At 30.7% G+C, this 17,604-nt stretch overlaps 2 protein-coding genes across 9 annotated transcripts in view; one reads left to right on the forward strand and one right to left on the reverse strand.

Moving 5' to 3' along the window:
• Positions 1 to 11,526, forward strand: part of LOC102584700 (indole-3-acetic acid-amido synthetase GH3.6-like) — a 28,109-nt gene extending 16,583 nt beyond the window's left edge. Inside the window, exons 1-5 of one of the 6 annotated variants that reach the window (XM_015303226.1) lie at positions 7,825 to 7,963; positions 8,051 to 8,086; positions 8,884 to 9,223; positions 9,569 to 10,494; positions 10,574 to 11,526. In XM_015303226.1, the coding sequence (XP_015158712.1) occupies positions 8,934 to 9,223; positions 9,569 to 10,494; positions 10,574 to 11,166 (1,809 nt within the window). In that variant the 5' untranslated portion in view covers positions 7,825 to 7,963; positions 8,051 to 8,086; positions 8,884 to 8,933 and the 3' untranslated portion in view covers positions 11,167 to 11,526. Of the gene's footprint in view, positions 1 to 7,824; positions 7,964 to 8,050; positions 8,087 to 8,879; positions 9,224 to 9,568; positions 10,495 to 10,573 lie in introns of those variants that run through there. The other 5 variants (XM_015303225.1, XM_006362855.2, XM_015303227.1 and 2 more) reach the window with 5 other exon arrangements.
• A 1,159-nt stretch (positions 11,527 to 12,685) lies between these two features.
• On the reverse strand, positions 12,686 to 16,967 carry LOC102601454 (transcription factor bHLH123-like). 3 transcript variants are annotated; one of them, XM_015303241.1, is made up of 7 exons: positions 16,370 to 16,967; positions 15,866 to 16,235; positions 15,065 to 15,178; positions 14,823 to 14,888; positions 14,442 to 14,507; positions 13,438 to 13,488; positions 12,686 to 13,220 (listed from the first exon to the last, which is right to left on the reverse strand). In XM_015303241.1, exons 1-7 carry the CDS (start codon positions 16,714 to 16,716, stop codon positions 13,068 to 13,070), a joined length of 1,167 nt encoding a protein of 388 aa, XP_015158727.1. In that variant the 5' UTR covers positions 16,717 to 16,967; the 3' UTR covers positions 12,686 to 13,067. The 3 variants fall into 3 exon arrangements, with proteins under 3 accessions (XP_015158727.1, XP_006362967.2, XP_015158728.1); XM_015303242.1 differs by having other exon boundaries at positions 13,150 to 13,239; XM_006362905.2 differs by lacking the exon at positions 15,065 to 15,178.
• Positions 16,968 to 17,604: the final 637 nt, after the last annotated feature.

Raw genomic sequence — 17,604 nt, forward strand, 5'->3', positions numbered from 1 at the left:
CAAGACTCGAGCAAGTGAGTAAGAGAATGAGAAGTGTCGTATACATGAGTTCCATGTAGCTTGTACACCTTCGATTCAAGTCGCTCACGTCCATAATTCGACATGAACCATATTTTAAAAAAGTCTTTTACAAATGTTTTAACTTTGTTTTAAGACTTAAGCTTTGAAGTTGAGTAAAGAGTAAGAGTAAAGTTCATTTTCTTTAAAATGTTATATGAGAACTAAGTATTCCCAAGAGTAAATGTTTTCACATTTAAGATGAGAGGAAACTGAGATTTCCAAAAGAGTTTTGAGCAAGAAAGGGAACATCGATTCTAAGAGAGCTTTTAAGCTAAATTTTGAGTAATTATCTCAAACCAAAGAAAGAGTTTTGTTTTTACAAACACATGAGCTAAGTATATTTTGGGAGTAGTATTGAGCACCGATATGGGGATGCGAGTTCATATTAACTCAAGTTTCCATAAACCATGTAGGCATCATGGGTAGAAAAGGGTCATACTTTTTAGATGATTCCTTAGTGTTTTTTAGCATAGACTAGTGGATCCACTTAGTGAGTTAGGTTCTATGGGACTCCTTAGCCATAATTTCACTATTTATTTAAAATGTCAATATTTTAGTTTGTTAAGGTTGAGTTATGTATTTTTTTTATTTTGTTTAATTTGAAAGAATACAAATATTTAACAACAGAATTGAGAAAATCATGGGACATGATATTTCAAAAAGGGGGGAAAATTAAATTTAACATCAATTACGTATTCAAAGTGCGCCTTTATCCATTTTTCTTTCAAGTGTTTTTCTCCTCTGTTCTTAAAAATTCCAAAAACTTTTTTTGAAAACTAGCCTGCCTTGTTTAAATCAAAATTCATCATCCTTTAGAATTTTTCCCACAATTTAATCGTCCTTTAATTAATTTGCATAGCCACACATTCCATAGACACAATGTCTCTTGTGAAATAAAGTGTTAACACACTTCCCTCTACAACAAATCTCATTTCTTCCCAAATAATCCACAATTTTGCCTGTCCGCCAACACGTTTACACACTTCTTCTTGGAGCGATATATTCTAGGGTTCTTGTTACATATTCTAGGGTTCATGTTTGGGTTTGTATGATGGCATTTGTATTTCTTTATTACAAATTGTTACAAATTGATCTGTAGTTCTTTAAGAATCATATTTGTATCCATTTATTTTTTTCACAATGTAATTGTATTTTTTTTAGAATCTTGTATCCTTTCTTAAATTGTATTCATTCCAATATGTATGATATGTGTATTTGTATTCATTATTGTTTTATTTAAAAAACATTATTTGGACTGGTTTAAGAGTCGCCACTTAATTTTTAAGAAAAATCAAGAAAACTGTTTTTCAATAGATTAAAACAGGGAATCAATTGAAAATACTTAAGGGGGGTTCGAGGGTTCGGGGGTTCATATTAGCATTTTGGAAAGGGTTTGAAAGCACCTGAAATGCCCGCTAATACGCGGTTATCCGGCAATTAATTATTTGGCTAAAATAATTTAACTTAACTTGAATTGCAAAATTATAGTTAGAGCTATATTAAGGGGGAAAAGGGGAAAATAGAAATACTAATTAAGTGAAATACCTTTTGCGAAAATTATTCTTTAAGTCTAAATAAGGATGACCAAGTTTAGCTAAATTGATAAAACACAACGGGCGTCTTATGGGGATTCAAATTTTTTTTAACCTTAAGATTAACGACAAATACTAACAAGTAAAATGAACACAGTAAAGTAGAGGGGGAAAGAGAGTTGGGCCCAAATTTGGTTTCTATTCGCCTGGATCAGTATTTGGGCCTATTTCGTTTTGGGCCAAAGGCCCAATTCTTGCCACCTGTCCTAAATTCTAACAAGGCAATAATAAGTAAAATAACAAGGGCTTAGGCCCAAAATAACAAAATACAACTTATAAAATAAGGAATGGGTCTTTTGAACCCCCTTTTCCCATTTTTCGTATACACCGAGTGTATAGAAATCCGCATCAACTCTAATCCATGTTCGTCAATTTGTGAAGGACCTGTTCTTCGAATTCATTGACCCGGTTGACTCGATAGATTTTAGACCTCTATGGCCCATCCGAAATATGAAATGGGGAGGAGTTCATGGTGAACTTGAGTGTAATTTACATGCATCAAACGAAAGAAAGAAAGAGAAAAAGATTAATAAATGGCTATGAATAAAGCTACTTTAAATTATAATTCTCGAGTAACTTGAACAAATGAAACCAAGGTAATTCACGGACCAGTGGAATGTCGGATAATGTTTACCCATTAAGAAGTATTTTATGGGACATGCATTCATTTAAAATAAACAACGATCATAGAAGAATTAGGTCCCAACTACACCATGCATTCAAAGAAATTTTTCAAGCACAATGTAAGAGCAACACTACAGTGACAAAGATAGATGACAAAAGGATTAGGCATAATATTTTTCTTTTAATAAATGTAAGCAAAATCAATCACAAGGAAGTACCATCACAGTATATAATTCAAGCTAAAAGGAATTGTTCATAAGTAAAGGAAATATCTCTAGTCCTTCTACTTTACACAAAAAGAAAAAAAATATTGATTAATTCAAGAATAATTCATTTGAAATGCTAAACTAAAAAGAAAAAGTTCTACTCAAGACATGAGAATCCATCAATTTTTTATACCAGCGGAGAGATTACACGGACCTCACTACCATCAGCCGCAATGACACCAAATAAGAATAACAAAGTAGAGGGGGCATTTGCAAAAGGGCTGGCAGTGCATAGCTTTAAGAAAAGGGGAAAATGGCTACTGCATCTTGATAAGCAAACCAACATATCCCAAGTCACTCAAACAGGCAGTAACATTCAAAATAGACTAATTACATCACTGATTTAAAGTAAAAAAAAATAAGTCGAAACAATCTAAAATTTCAACATTTGAATGCCTCATACGGAAAAATCAAACGACCAACACATCATGAAACCAAAGACACGAACATAAATAACTATTACCTTTTGGAGTGCAGCGTTCCGGGACAAGACGAGCGAAAGCTTTCCACCACCAACTTGAGATTTAAAGAATTCCAGTAAGCAGCAAGAATGTTGTGTTTAAATTAAAAAAAAACTGGAATCTAAATACCCTCTAAAATTTACTGATTTTTTACTCTGTTTTTTGCCTCCAAACCAATGTACTTCTATGTATCTTTCCCTTAAATCGATTCAAATTCCTCTAACTTTTCCCCCCCTAACCTTCTCTCTCTTTCCAGTGAATAAAGAACCAACCTATATAGAAGGGAAAAAGGGTTTTGAAAATCGGGGGAAATGGACAAAAAAAAAGGCAGAAAGGAGGGCCCAAATTCGAAATTCAAACTCTCCCAAATCTTTCACCATTTCGGGGGCAGACACCTTTTTTCTGAAATTTCGCCCATTCCGGAAGAGGAAAGGACGAATCGATGCTCCGGATCAATTTCGTTGTCCTTGGATGCGACGTGGCGCCCATCCACGCGAGTCAAGGACGACGAATGTGACTGCCAGGACTGAGCGAGCCGACTCCCTCTGCTGTACGACCTCACTGGCAAAGCAAAAAAGGAGAAGACAACGAAAACAAATTAGACGTCGTGCTTGAATCGAACGTTGGAGCTGCTTTCCGTGAACTCGCCCTTGCGTGAAGAAGATAAGGTGCGTTCGGGGTCGTTCACGCGCTGTTGCACATGCTGCTAGATTGACGTCGTGAAATAGACGAACAAACAGGGGTCTGGGTCAGGTCTTTGCACTGCTGATCAGTGGAAAAGAGATGGTATTTGGGTTTCTTTGAGAAGGGGAATGGGCCGGGTCAAAGGGGAATTTGGTGGGCTGTTCAAGTTACATTGGTTGGGAAAGAAAATGGGCCTGGGTTGTTGAAAATAAGGGCTGTTGGGTCAGCTAAAAAAAATGGAAAAAGGCCCAAAATTTTGGTGGGTTTAAAGTAAGGTAGCCAAATGAATAAACCAATTCAAATCGCGAATGGCCAATCGAAGCTTAGCCAAATCGATTTAAATTTGTGAATTCAACTAAAATTTAGATAAGATGAATTATCTAATTAGTTAACAAACTTCTCAATTTTAACGACATTAATTAATTAACCAAAACATAATTAAATTAGGTGCAAATTAATTAACTCGACATTTCAACTATAACGTAGACCAAACTAAATTAATAAAATATTTAACTTGAAAATGTGAAATCTTTGGAGATGATTATTAAATATTTATATAAAAAGAAAAGAAACAAACTAGTAATAAATAAGCGTATACAACAAATTTATTATTCAAAAAAAATTATAAAATTTGCAAGGCTATTTTTTAAAAACTTGAAAACTATAACTATAACTTCAACTAAAGTGAATTAATAAAACACTCCACTACTTTGAAGTTGATTTCATAAAACACACTAATTAGGTAAAAACATGTTTACTATCTAAAACGTTGTAGAAATGACTAAAACCATCAAAGCCTCTAAAACATTTCAAATTTTCATAAAACTAATTATTTCAAATCGTTTGAAATTAAGAAGTTCGAAAATTAATTTCTATTGCGGAGGGTCAAAATTGGGTGTCAACAATTATGATTTTCATGTTTGTGTTTGTATAATGATATGTGTATTTATATACATATACTTATGTAATTTGTGTTCATTCAGAAAGAGGATACAACATTGGTTTGTAAATTCCAAAAAAAATTGTATTCTGGTCATCTAAATATAATACAAATTTACAATCATAGTAACTATCAAAATTTGTATTTCAAAAAAAAATTGTATTCCATGACAAAAAAATGTATTTCTTATCTATTATGTATTTTAAAAATATATTATATCTAATATCTAATTTATAGAACATCAACTAAATATGATTCCAAATTATTCTGTATTCCAAGCATCCAACATAAAAAATCAAAACTATTCAATTATTCGCTGTTTGTATCCCAAACAGACTACAAAGTAAAAAATGTATTTTGAACTTAATTGTATTAAAAATTGTATTAGCTTGAATATACAATTTGTATCACATAATCTAAATTGTATTTAGGTGCATTACATGTATTCGAAACAGATAAGAGATACAAATTCTGTATAAAAAGGCATACAAATTCGAAACATATAAGCATACAAATTTTGATCTTTTAATTGTTGTATCAAAGTCAAAATGTATTCTGGATAAAATTTTGATTTGTTGTATCCAAAACACTTTGAATTCGATCTCCTTTTTTTCGGTAAAAACTTTGATCAATCGTCTTGTCTTCTACGGAGAAGGAAGATCATCAATGGAGAATTGAAAGTCGTCTACGGAGAAGGAGGATCATCAATGTAGATTCTACTAAATCTGAAACATAAAAACAGAATCACAAAAAAATCAAAAAATATTGTTTTGAAAACTAAAAATCTGAAATACATAAATATTTGATAAATATGTAAACAAACTCACATAAAAATCGGAAAAATGACGAAAAACTCGTAATACATAAAATCTGAAACACAACATAATTGGTGACTTTGAAAACAAAATCAAAAGAAATCTCACTAAATAACTAGTGACTTTGAAATTACTTTTCTCAATTGAGAGATTTGTTTAACAAATTGGGAGAAACTTGAAGAATTAATTTTTCTTGAACAATGAGGGAGAGAACAATGGTGAAAACATGAAGAAAGAGAAAATAGGTGAAAACATGAAGAAAGAGAAAATAGGTAAAAACGTGAAAGATGGGGAAAAAATTTACTGGGGTTAAAACCTAAAAAGAAGGGTAATTGATAGTGGATGTATTTTTTTTTCTTTTTTACCGGTTGGTCGTGTAGAAGTTGGTCCAATGTTGGACTGTTTTGAGAAAATAAAAGGAAAGAAAAATAATAATATTTTGATACAATTTATTTTCTAAAATATTGACATTTTGAATAATTATTTTAAAATATAGATGTTTTTAATAATTATGTTAGGAACTGTGACTAATTTGCTAATTTACCCTAAATACATTAGCGGTTTCAATGTATTATAAGTATTTAATTAATTTTTTGGAAAAAAAATCGTCATCAATATTTTTTCTAATAAAAACAATAGTAAAATGATAATAAAAAGCACACTTTATAACAAAATATGATTATTTTTATCAAATAATATAACTTATTTAAATTGTCTTAATTAACACTACAATATCATATGATCCAATGGTTAATTTTAACAAAATGCCAAACATACACATTCGAATTAAAAAGTTAATTTAAATTTAATGGGTTTTTTTACTCATCGAATGATATTAATTCAACAAACAATTTGAATGAATTAATCTTATTTACTCATTTGTGTTCTACTTTTTCTTAACCACATTATCACTTTTCACATTTAAAGTAGTATAACCATGAAAAAAGAAAATTAAATCATATCTTATTTCTTAAGATAATAAATATTATATTTGATTATTCATTTTCTATAAATATGAAAAATAAATGAACACAAAGAAATAGATAATCTTTTTATTTCACTTTATTTATTTGAAAATCAACGTCGGATTATAAAAAATTACAAATATAACTTAAAACTTGTATTTGAAATTTGAAAAACATTCAAAACTTTTTTAATACTTTAACTATATTATTTTCTTCAAAATTTTATCCTAAATTATTATTTTTTATAAATATGGCTCCATTTTAATTATATTTCATATATTATTTTATTTTTAAAAAAATATATTCAAATAATCAAATATTATATGTAAAATCAATAACTTAACACAAATTCAACTTAATTTTTTTTAAAAATAAATTGGGTTTTTTTTTTCTAATAGTATGTAGTAGTTCTTATATGAAATATGATCTATGACATTATACGATTAATTATTTTGATATATTACTCTTTTAGTGCAATTTGGTTGTATGTCTCAGATAAATTAGTGAGGTAATTTTTAGAAAATGAGGAATGTAGACCATATTTAAAAGGATATAATATATAAATATGTATTTTAACTTGACCTCACTTAACATCTATTACATTTAACTTCGACTATGCACATGTTAGCATTTAAACTTATATAAAGTTGAACAAGTAGACACACGTGTCCTACGAGACATAATTCACGTAGGACGCCACATAGAATGTCGCATAGGACATGAATTGTATCGCCGCATAGGATGTCAAGTAGGACACATGTGTCTACTTATTCAATTCTATACAAATTTATGCGTCTACTATGCACATCCAAAATTGGAGGACATTGATGTCAAATGAAACCAAGTTAAATGACATATTTATGTATTATGCTTTTTAAGAAATATATTTATATTTTTTATATAAAATTTGACCAAACACGACTTTAACTATACATTTTTAATAAAACAAAAACTATATTTTCATGACGACCGAACCACATTAAGAAAGGAAATTATTAAAAGGCCTCAAATTTAAATTTTGAATATGAAAAAAATCTCATTAAAAGTGATAAGACATTCAAAAATAAATATGAATTCAAATTAATAACACTCTAATACGTATATACAAAATCAAATGAGAAATTAATTCTTATTTTTTTTAAAAAAATGTGTGGTCTTGAATGTATAAACTTTTGAAGTGAATCAAAAAATGGGGTCCATGTTTTAATTTTGCATTGATTTCTTTTCCTCCACCCAATGTGTTGCATTGTTGCAGTATTAGAGTGACGGTAAAGTTACCTCCGTGTAATTTATAAATCATGAATTCAAACCATAAAATCAATCATTAATATTTACATTAGATTAGATTATCTATGTTACATACAATCATTCCTCGTATCTTACCAATACAGAATGCTATATGCATCAAACTGTTTTTTTAAAATAATATATTTAAATTAAAGATAATAATCCACGTTGCAAGAAAAAGATAATAATAACATCTTTAGCAACCACACACTTTACTGCAAAGAACAGAAAAAAAGTTGTTTAATGCAAAGCCATTGGAGAGTTTCCTGGTAAATCTCTTTACTTATTTCTTAGTTAAAAATAAAAAATTACTACTAATTCTCAATTTAATTTTGTTGTTAACTTGAAATTTGCAGCATTATTTGAAGATCAGTGAAGAACTCTGTGTTTAGGTACATTATATTTATTATTTCTTCTTAGATCTGCTTTTGATATGATTTATTTGATGTAAAGAAGGTAGAATAAGGTCTTGCGTATATTCTACCCTCTTAATATACTCGTGAAATTACATTGTATATATGTTGTTGTTGATCTTTTATAATCGTGTTGTTTAGGCCAATTTGGATCTGCTAACTCTATCTATCAAGACTTGGACAGATAGAAACAGATCTTGAACTTAGCTTTTATTTTATTACTTACTCCCGCTGTTCCATTTTATGTGACACCTATTTTTTTAGTCCGCCCCATAAAAAAAGTCAATATTACTATAGTTTGAAACAATTTAACTTTAAAATTTGAGTCTATTTTTTCTTAAATATTTGTATAAAGTCAAATGGCGTCATATAAAATGAGATAGAGGGAGCAATTTTTAGAGTGTGACTTATGGGTTTTTGTGAACTAAGTAGCTTTAGCTCGGACCTTGTAACTGAGTTGAAAGTTTCTCTATAAGTAAGCACAAGCAGTTGATTTCGAACATAGTAAATCGAATGAGTTGTGATTAAGAATCATGAACTAGAATCTAACACACAAAGTTCAAATTTTAGATTCGCCTCTGTTGTTATCGATATTGAATCTATCTTAGTCGAGTCGCTAATTTAATGGACCATGATATGGATAATAAATTTCAAACCTAATTACTAGCACTTGAGATCGCCGTCCTTGATGCTAAAAATTTACATCACATGCTCTTTGATTGCTAGTTATCACAATGATCTTAGGGTCTAACTAAATTCGGATTCATGCCAGGAAGTCTGTAAGGCGCTAATGTGATCGATACAGTTACACAGGTTTTTATTAAATATGGAAGGAAGCATGACAGAGGAAAACAAGAAGAATCTTGAGTTTATTGAAGAGGTGACTAGTAATGTTGATGAGGTACAAAAGAGAGTTCTTCATGAAATCCTCACTCGAAATGCCAACGTTGAGTACTTGCAACGCCTTAATCTCAATGGTCACACTGATAGAGAGACATTCAAGAAAGTCGTGCCTATCATCACTTACGAAGACATTCAGTCCGATATCAACCGTATAGCTAATGGCGATAGATCTCCAATCCTATGCTCCCAGCCCATATCTGAATTCTTTACAAGGTCACTCCTTTTTTTACTTTTCAGATGAAAAATGAGCATACTTATCTTAATATATTACTGTTCCCTCGATCAGTTTTGATTTATATGATGGTATTTGACAGCTGATGTCTGATAAAATTTACGAAGCATCTTGGAACTTGTTGTTTTAAACATGTCGTTGACATTTTGTCATTAAGAGTACAATGAGAAGTCTAAAGTGGAATTGTTTGTGAATATGGAAAGTTGTCATTCATTTTGCAACGGACTAATAAGGAAAAAGTATCACATAAAGTGGAACAACGGGAGTATCTCATTATGGTTTTGTGGTTCTTGCATGATTCCTAATATTTGCATTTTAATGTGCAGTTCTGGGACGTCGGGAGGGGAGAGAAAATTGATACCAACAACAGAGGAAGAGAACAGGAGGAGACATCAACTTTACGGCCTTATGATGTCTGTGGTGAGCCAATTTTTTCCAGATTTGGGAAATGGCAAAGGAATGTATTTCATGTTCATAAAGTCTGAAGCCAAGACCCCAGGAGGATTATTAGCTCGTCCTATTTTAACTAGTGTCTACAAGAGTAGTCTTTTCAAAAACAGCAATAGTCGTGTGTCGCCCTATACGAGTCCAATTGAAGCCATTCTCTGCCTAGACTCTTACCAAAGCATGTACTCCCAAATGCTTTGTGGCCTCTTCCAAAACAGAGAAGTCGTCCGTGTTGGCTCTATTTTTGCATACGCCTTCATCCGTGCTATGCGATTCTTGGAGGATCACTGGTCTCTACTATGTAACGATATCCGAACAGGAACCATTAACAACAAAATTACTGATCCTTCAGTAAGAGAGGCTGTGATGAAAATCCTCAAACCAGACTCGGAGTTGGCTGATTTCATCGAGGCTGAATGCAGCAAGGATTCATGGGAAGGGATCGTCACTAGGCTGTGGCCTAATACCACGTACGTGGACGTAGTCGTGACTGGAGCAATGTCTCAATATATACCAATGCTCGATTATTACTGCAATAGCCTCCCTCTCGTCAGTACTGCGTATGCTTCCTCAGAATGTTTCTTTGGGATCAACTTGAACCCCCTTTGTAAGCCCAGTGAAGTATCTTACACGCTTATTCCCATCGTTGCCTATTTCGAGTTCTTACCGATTCACAGGAGTAATGAAGTCATCGATTCTATCTCCATTCCCACGCCATTTAATGAGAAAGATGAACAACAACTGGTCGATTTGGTTGATGTCAAGATTGGCCAGGAGTACGAGCTCGTTGTTACCACATATTCTGGTAATTTTCAATTGCCAAATGAAATGTTCTTTTTTACATGTCTGCTAATGTTTAGATTTTCTTGGATGTATCCTTTCAGGACTGTATAGATACAGGGTGGGTGATGTGCTTCGGGTTGCTGGATACAAGAACAACGCGCCTCAATTCAACTTTATACGCCGGGAAAATGTGATCTTGAGCATCGATTCTGATAAGACTAATGAAATTGAGCTACAAAATGCAGTGAAAAATGCAGAAAACAATCTGATGCCATTTGATGCAAGTGTAATCGACTACACCAGCTATGTCGATACTGCTACTATTCCAGGTCATTATGTCCTGTTCTGGGAGCTAAACGTCAACGCCTCTTCCCCGATTCCTCCTTCAGTCCTTGAAGAGTGTTGCCTCACCATTGAAGAATCTCTCAACAGCGTCTACCGCCAGGGTCGTACGTCTGACAAATCCATTGGGCCTCTTGAAATCAGGATAGTGGAAACAGGTACTTTTGACAAGCTCATGGACTATTGCTGTACTAGCTTACTAGGTGCTTCCATTAACCAATACAAGACGCCACGGTGCGTTAAATTTGCACCACATGTTGAGCTATTGAATTCGAGGGTTGTGTCGAGCTACTTCAGTCCCGTGTGTCCGAAATGGGTTCCTGGAAGTAAGCAATGGAACAACACGAATTGAACTATCCGTGGATACATACTGTACATGCAGTTACAGTGGCAGAGGCAGAATTTTCACCAACAGGATTACGCTCGATATATTATATACCTAAATAAAAGTTTGATCGTTGTGTTGAGCTACTTCAGTCCGTGTGTCCGAAATGAATTCCTAGAAGCATGCAATGGAACAAAATCATGAATTGAAGTGTTGGTGGAAACTAAATGGTTGTTACATATCGTTTCATAATCTATCATATTGTGTTGTTTTGGTGAATTCAATATCGGCATAGATTGTATTGTTTACGTCGTTAAAAAATGTCACACATGATGTATCATATTGTGTTGTTTTGGTGAATTCAATGTATTGTATCGTTTACGTCGTCAAAGAGTCGCACATTATTAATTTGAAGGACAGACCTACAAGAAAAATAAATAGAAATAGGATATGAAGTAGAAAGATTATAAACAGACAGGATAAAATAAGATCGGTAGACACTCAGCATAGATAAATTGAGAAATAAAAAGTTAGTTAATAATAATATGATCGCACCATCGTTATACAATTAGTTTCATTTTTTTAAAAAGCTTTTTTTTTCCCACTAAATAACTAAAATAATATTATCTTTAATAGGAGGGTGGGGGAGGGGGGGGGGTGTTGAGATGGGGCCAAATCTTCTGACTTCCACTAATATATTCCAAACATATAAACAATTATAAAAAAGTTGTAGATTTCCAATCAATTGATCTTTAAGTCCACACACAACTTTATTCTGTGAAAAATTCTATTATTCCTTTATTTCTTTTATGCAAAAAAAAGGGAAAATAATTAAAGCTACTTTATATTATTATGCCAATCATCTCAAACTATATTATTAGCTACAAACAATAAATTAAATTTCTTCTATATATAAACTTCTAAAATAATTCACATCAATTCATCATAGTTCTTCAATTAGTTATACAAGAAGATAGTATTATAATTTTGTTGGTGTGAATTTGCTCAAATCGTCGGTTTTAGTCGAAATAAATAAGAGAATTTCACATTATAATTAGCAGATAAATACAAAACCAACATAGAATCAACTAAGTTGTGATGAATTTTCTAGTACTCTCCACGAAAGCGAAAGATTGCACTTTTATAATGGACAGATAAAATAACATAAATTTAATCAATTGACGATAAAATCTTTTAGTATTCTTTTTAACTTGTTTGAGACTGAGGTGTACTTTTGTAATACAATAATATATATACCTATAATGGTCCTTAATATTGGCCAAAAGGTGCATCATTTTGCCTGAAATTGGTCCAATCACTTTAAAGTGTCATCCTTTTCTTTAATTCTTTTTTCACCATTTACTTTAATTAATCTCCTCTCATTATCACCCTTTTTCAACCTTTTTTCTTAATATATATATACCAATAGTATAAATAAAATTCTATACTTTCATAAATGATATGCACAAGTAAATTTGCTTATTTATATGGAATTTATAATCTTATCAATAAGACATGTTACCTGTTATGTAACAGATGAAAATGATTCGATAATGTAGAATTTATTCCTTATACTGATGGTGTAATATACAACTTAAACTAAAAAAAAAATCTATGTTATTTGGACTCTTCAAAAATGTTGTCACTACGTATTCGATCTAGCACGAATATAACAACATTTTTGAAGAATCCAAACAACATACAACAAAAAAATCACTATTTTTTTTATTAAAAATAACTTTGGAATCCGCAATTCAAGGAGTACCTCAACAAGTCCAGTGCCATGAACATTAGATGTCAACTAATGCATCGTGAATTTCATATTCTGAATCCATCTAGTAAGTCAATTCATTTCGCTCCACGAACATTTCCGTTGAATTTTCCAACGGAAATATTCATCTGTCGCAACTATTTGCGACGGAATTAAATTATCTAAAAGTTGATCCAAAAGTAGGTGTCCATAAATCAACATTGGTCTCATGAGTTACTGGAAAAGTACTTGAAATTGGTACCAAACATAATCCTCGACTTCTCAAATCTTTATTTCTTCCTTCTCTAACATCTTCGGATTTAATATCACTCTGTAACAATTAGAAATATCTGATTAAGAATAAATAAAAATCCTATATATCGATTCAATTAGCATAATTCTTAACGGTAATTAAAGATTTAAGTTATAAATATATCAGGAACATATATAATGTATTTGAATTTTTTTTACATTATCGTCACGTTAATAATATATATTTATTTTAATTATCTTATAAATAATCTGATTAAGTATATATTTTTAAGTACCTGAAGATGTTGCATGGATGCTCCACTTTCCATATATGGGGCGCTTAATACCTGTAATTTTACATTTAAAAAAATAGAGAGAAAGAAATTAACAAGAATACTCAACGATTATAATATAATAAAATAATTTTCTCAAAAAAAGATTTTTAGTTACTTCAATTTTTAGATGAGACAATCATATAGTTCAACGTAATATCATAGTATAAGATAGAGGGATTGGATTCGAGTATAATCGCCACTCATGCATTACATAAAAAGAGAAAAATCACGTGTTTGGCTCATGTTTTGATATAATAATAAATAATTAAAACGATACTCTTACTAATAATTATGGCTTTTACATGAGGTGATCGCACATCAAACTTACACTAATAAACTTTTTTAAAAAATATAGGGAGAAACTTGTGTGTTTGGAGTAGAGGAGTTTTAGATTTATGTTTGATTGATCAAAATCTTTAAAAAGTATTTTTTATAGAAAAATAAGTACCTTAAAAATAATTTTTCTAAACAATGTAGCGAAAATAAGTTCTACAAATAACATTTTACATTAATCGTATTTTCTCTACTCTCCAACACACATAATAGATCTTTACCTCCACCTACATTGCCCCCATCCCATCACTTAGTGGCAGAGTCAATAATTTGACGAAGAATGTTCAAATATTCTTTTCAATTATGTTAAGAGTGTGCAAAATTAAATATACAGTCGTAATAATTAACTTTTAATATCCGTATAGGCGTACACCACTTAATTTCTAGTGAAGAGTGTGCACCAGACCATCCTTAGCCTAAGGTGGCTCCACCCATATACTCCATCACCCCTCACCCTACCCTCCGTCCTAAAATATTTGTCAAGATTATAAACAAATACTTTTAAGATAAACATATTTTATTTAAATACCAAATACAGTAAAATAAATAAGAAAATAAAAATATTTTTCGTTGCACCAAACACACCCTTAAAAGGAATAAATAAATAAATAATAGGCTCTTGAGAAACTTACACCAATTTGATCATGGAGGAACTTTATATACTCAATTGCTTCTGATAATACAGAAGCTGTATCTGTCTGGAAGAACCAAAAAAATATTTATTAAAATGAAGTGCTTTTTTAAAAAAAAAATATTATTATAGAAAACTGTTTGGACATAAAATTATTATACATTTCAGTATTTGAAAAAATTAAAAAAATGATTTTATATTTTTTTCACTCCAAATCACTCATAAAGATTTAAAATCGTCTCTAATTTGTATATTCATATCTCAACCTAATACCAAATTTTAAATATTATTTTAAATTTATAAAAATATTAAATAATTTTTATGTCCAAACGTTCATTTAGTACTAAGAAAATGAAAAATAAAATAAATCTCAGTGCTTTACCTTTCCAAAAGGTGAGACTAATTGTTGTAGTGTAGTGATTCTGTCTCCCATTTTCTCTTTTCTCACCTGAAAAATAAATTAATTTTTTTTTAGATAAATAACATATGGTACAATAAAAATAAAATTATTTTAAACCCTAACGCGCACTAATAATAATATGAAAATAATAATAAGTGACTTGTTATTGCACGTTAAAATTTTTCAATGGTATAAAATAAAAATTATACTATCAGTGTATATACCTTAAAAGCTGGGGAAGGAGTTGCAGTTTCATTCCTTGGTCTTTTATTTGATGTTTCAGTACCGGTGGTTTTCTTTGATATAATTTTATTTATATCTCTAACCTCTCCCATATTCTGTTGCAAAATTAGTGTAAGAATAAAAATCATATTTCATGTATTAATTTAATCAACCATAAATATAATAATCATTCCCTAAATAATCAAATTTAATGGTTATATACAACTATTAAATTTATAACAAGTTCAACTGAATTCTTTACTTTCAAGTCAAATAACTTATAGTATCAAAAAAATGAAAATTAAAATATACGTAAATATATAATAGATCATACTTATGTATTCTGAATCCGTTAACTTTAGATTATGAAATTACTTAATGTTGAGACATAATTATGAATGTGTGTTATATCTTTGACAGTTTATTAGTAAGTGATATGATTTCACAATTCAACAAATGATATCAGAATAGATAAGTGATTCAATATCTAATAACTCCACCTAAAAATCTAAAAAAAATAATTAAAAAATCACATATTTAGTTCATGAAAAAGAATTAGACATATATCATGAAGGGGCATCTTGAGATAATAAAGTATAATTAAGTAATTACAGTTATCATATAGGATTATGATGAGATATAATCAGAGTTCTCAGACTCGAACAATATGAATGAAAAAAAATCCTAATAAGGAGCATTTTATGCAATTACAATTATGCGGTGAATATTCAAATTGGACGAAACTCCAAAATAGATACCGAACACAGCCAAAAAAAAACAAAAAAAAATGTAATTCCAATTACCTTTGCTTTCTCATCAATTGTTGTGTTATTGGGAAGTTGTGGAATATTATTCAAATTAGAAGGAAATAAACTTGATGGAACATCAGTCATGGAAGCTGCACTTGCATTCCAAAATGGAGTATTATTTGAGAAATGTAGCTGGCTGTGAGGTGGCGGCAACGGCGGTGCCGGTGGTGGAAGTGGAGGTTGTTCCGACGAAGGCGATGTTCGGAGAAATTGAGGAAATTTAGACCAAGAATTCGTCGTAGACGAATGCAACACTTGATGATTATCAACCACTTCGTAATTTGATGAATGACTAAATATTGAATTATTTTGATCTAATGAAAAACCCCTAATATTCATTTGTGATGAAGAATCCTCATAATTCCTAAAAAGGAGGGAAAAAAAACAAAATTAGAAAATTATTAAAGCATAATATAATTAAGTAATTAAAAACATATTTTTTTATAATAATTTAAAATATTTTTAAATTAGATGATCACGCAACTTAATAGTACTTACAATAAAGATTGGTGGTTCCAATCATGTGGTTGAGAAGTAAGGCCTAAACCCATAATTTGGAAATTTGAATCTTGAGAAGATAAAACGCCGCCGCCACCTCCTCCTCCTCCACCCCTATCATCATGAGCAGAAGATTGAGACACCGACACAGAATCCAAGAAAGCCCTAGGTTTGATGTCCACATGATCAGTTTCTATCGGCCAATTACTACTATAGTTAATAGTAGTGGCCGATGTGGAAGTTGTAGGTGTAATGGATGAACCACTACTATCGAACCTATTCCTTGATGACGTGGACGTATTATTTTCCCACCAATTCCCTCCCCCTAGTTGAAATTCTTCGGCCATAGCAAAAAGGACGTTTCCAATACTGATAGCAGCTCTCCTCCCCCTTTCCTTCGATCGAAAAATCTTCTTTGCGATTTTCAAGAAATGACAAAAGAACAATAAAAGAAGTGTAGGAAAGAAGAGAAAATTTCTTGTGTTTTACCTTTTTTCTTTCTTTCTTTGTGGTATTGAATCAAGATTCTTATTCTGGAACTCTCTCTTTGCTTTACACTTGTGGTTTTTGGTTATTTTTATATATTAAAAAAAAAAAGTTGAAATGAATTTTTGTTTATCTTTTCAATTCATGTGGCTATTTATAGTATGAAATTATTTTGAATTTTTTTAAGACTTTGAGAAATGACCAAAATTTTGATTGACTTTTGATGAGTGATTAGACTTCTTTCTTAGGAAATAATTAATATTGTATTCCATCCTTAGCCACACATCAATTAATTACTTCTTTGTTTCTTTTTTCCTTTTTGATGGTATTTACTATTATCTTTTCAAAAGTTAATATTCATTGTATGTAGTAGCTAGAATTTTCATTTAAAATATACAAAATATAAAAAAGAAAATATACCAAAAAAAGAAACAAAATGTAATATGAAATTTAACCTTGTATATACATATAGAAAATATAATATGAAATTTAACCTTGTATATACATATATTTCTATGGCAAGATATGAACTTGTTGGCGTTTCTTTGCTTTGCATAATATATATAATTTTTGCTTATAATATAAAATTTATAATCTTAAAAATAAGATGACTATATATTACAACGTATAAAAGTTGATAGAAGTCTAGATATTGGGTTCAACTGACTCTTGTAATGTTTATTCAAATAGTATAGTTATGTTAAATTCTTTTATTCAATATATACATTTATTAACTTTGAAATGCAATT

The sequence above is a fragment of the Solanum tuberosum genome, unplaced genomic scaffold, assembly GCF_000226075.1.
Source record: "Solanum tuberosum cultivar DM 1-3 516 R44 unplaced genomic scaffold, SolTub_3.0 scf00421, whole genome shotgun sequence".
NCBI classification, from domain to species: domain Eukaryota; kingdom Viridiplantae; phylum Streptophyta; class Magnoliopsida; order Solanales; family Solanaceae; genus Solanum; species Solanum tuberosum.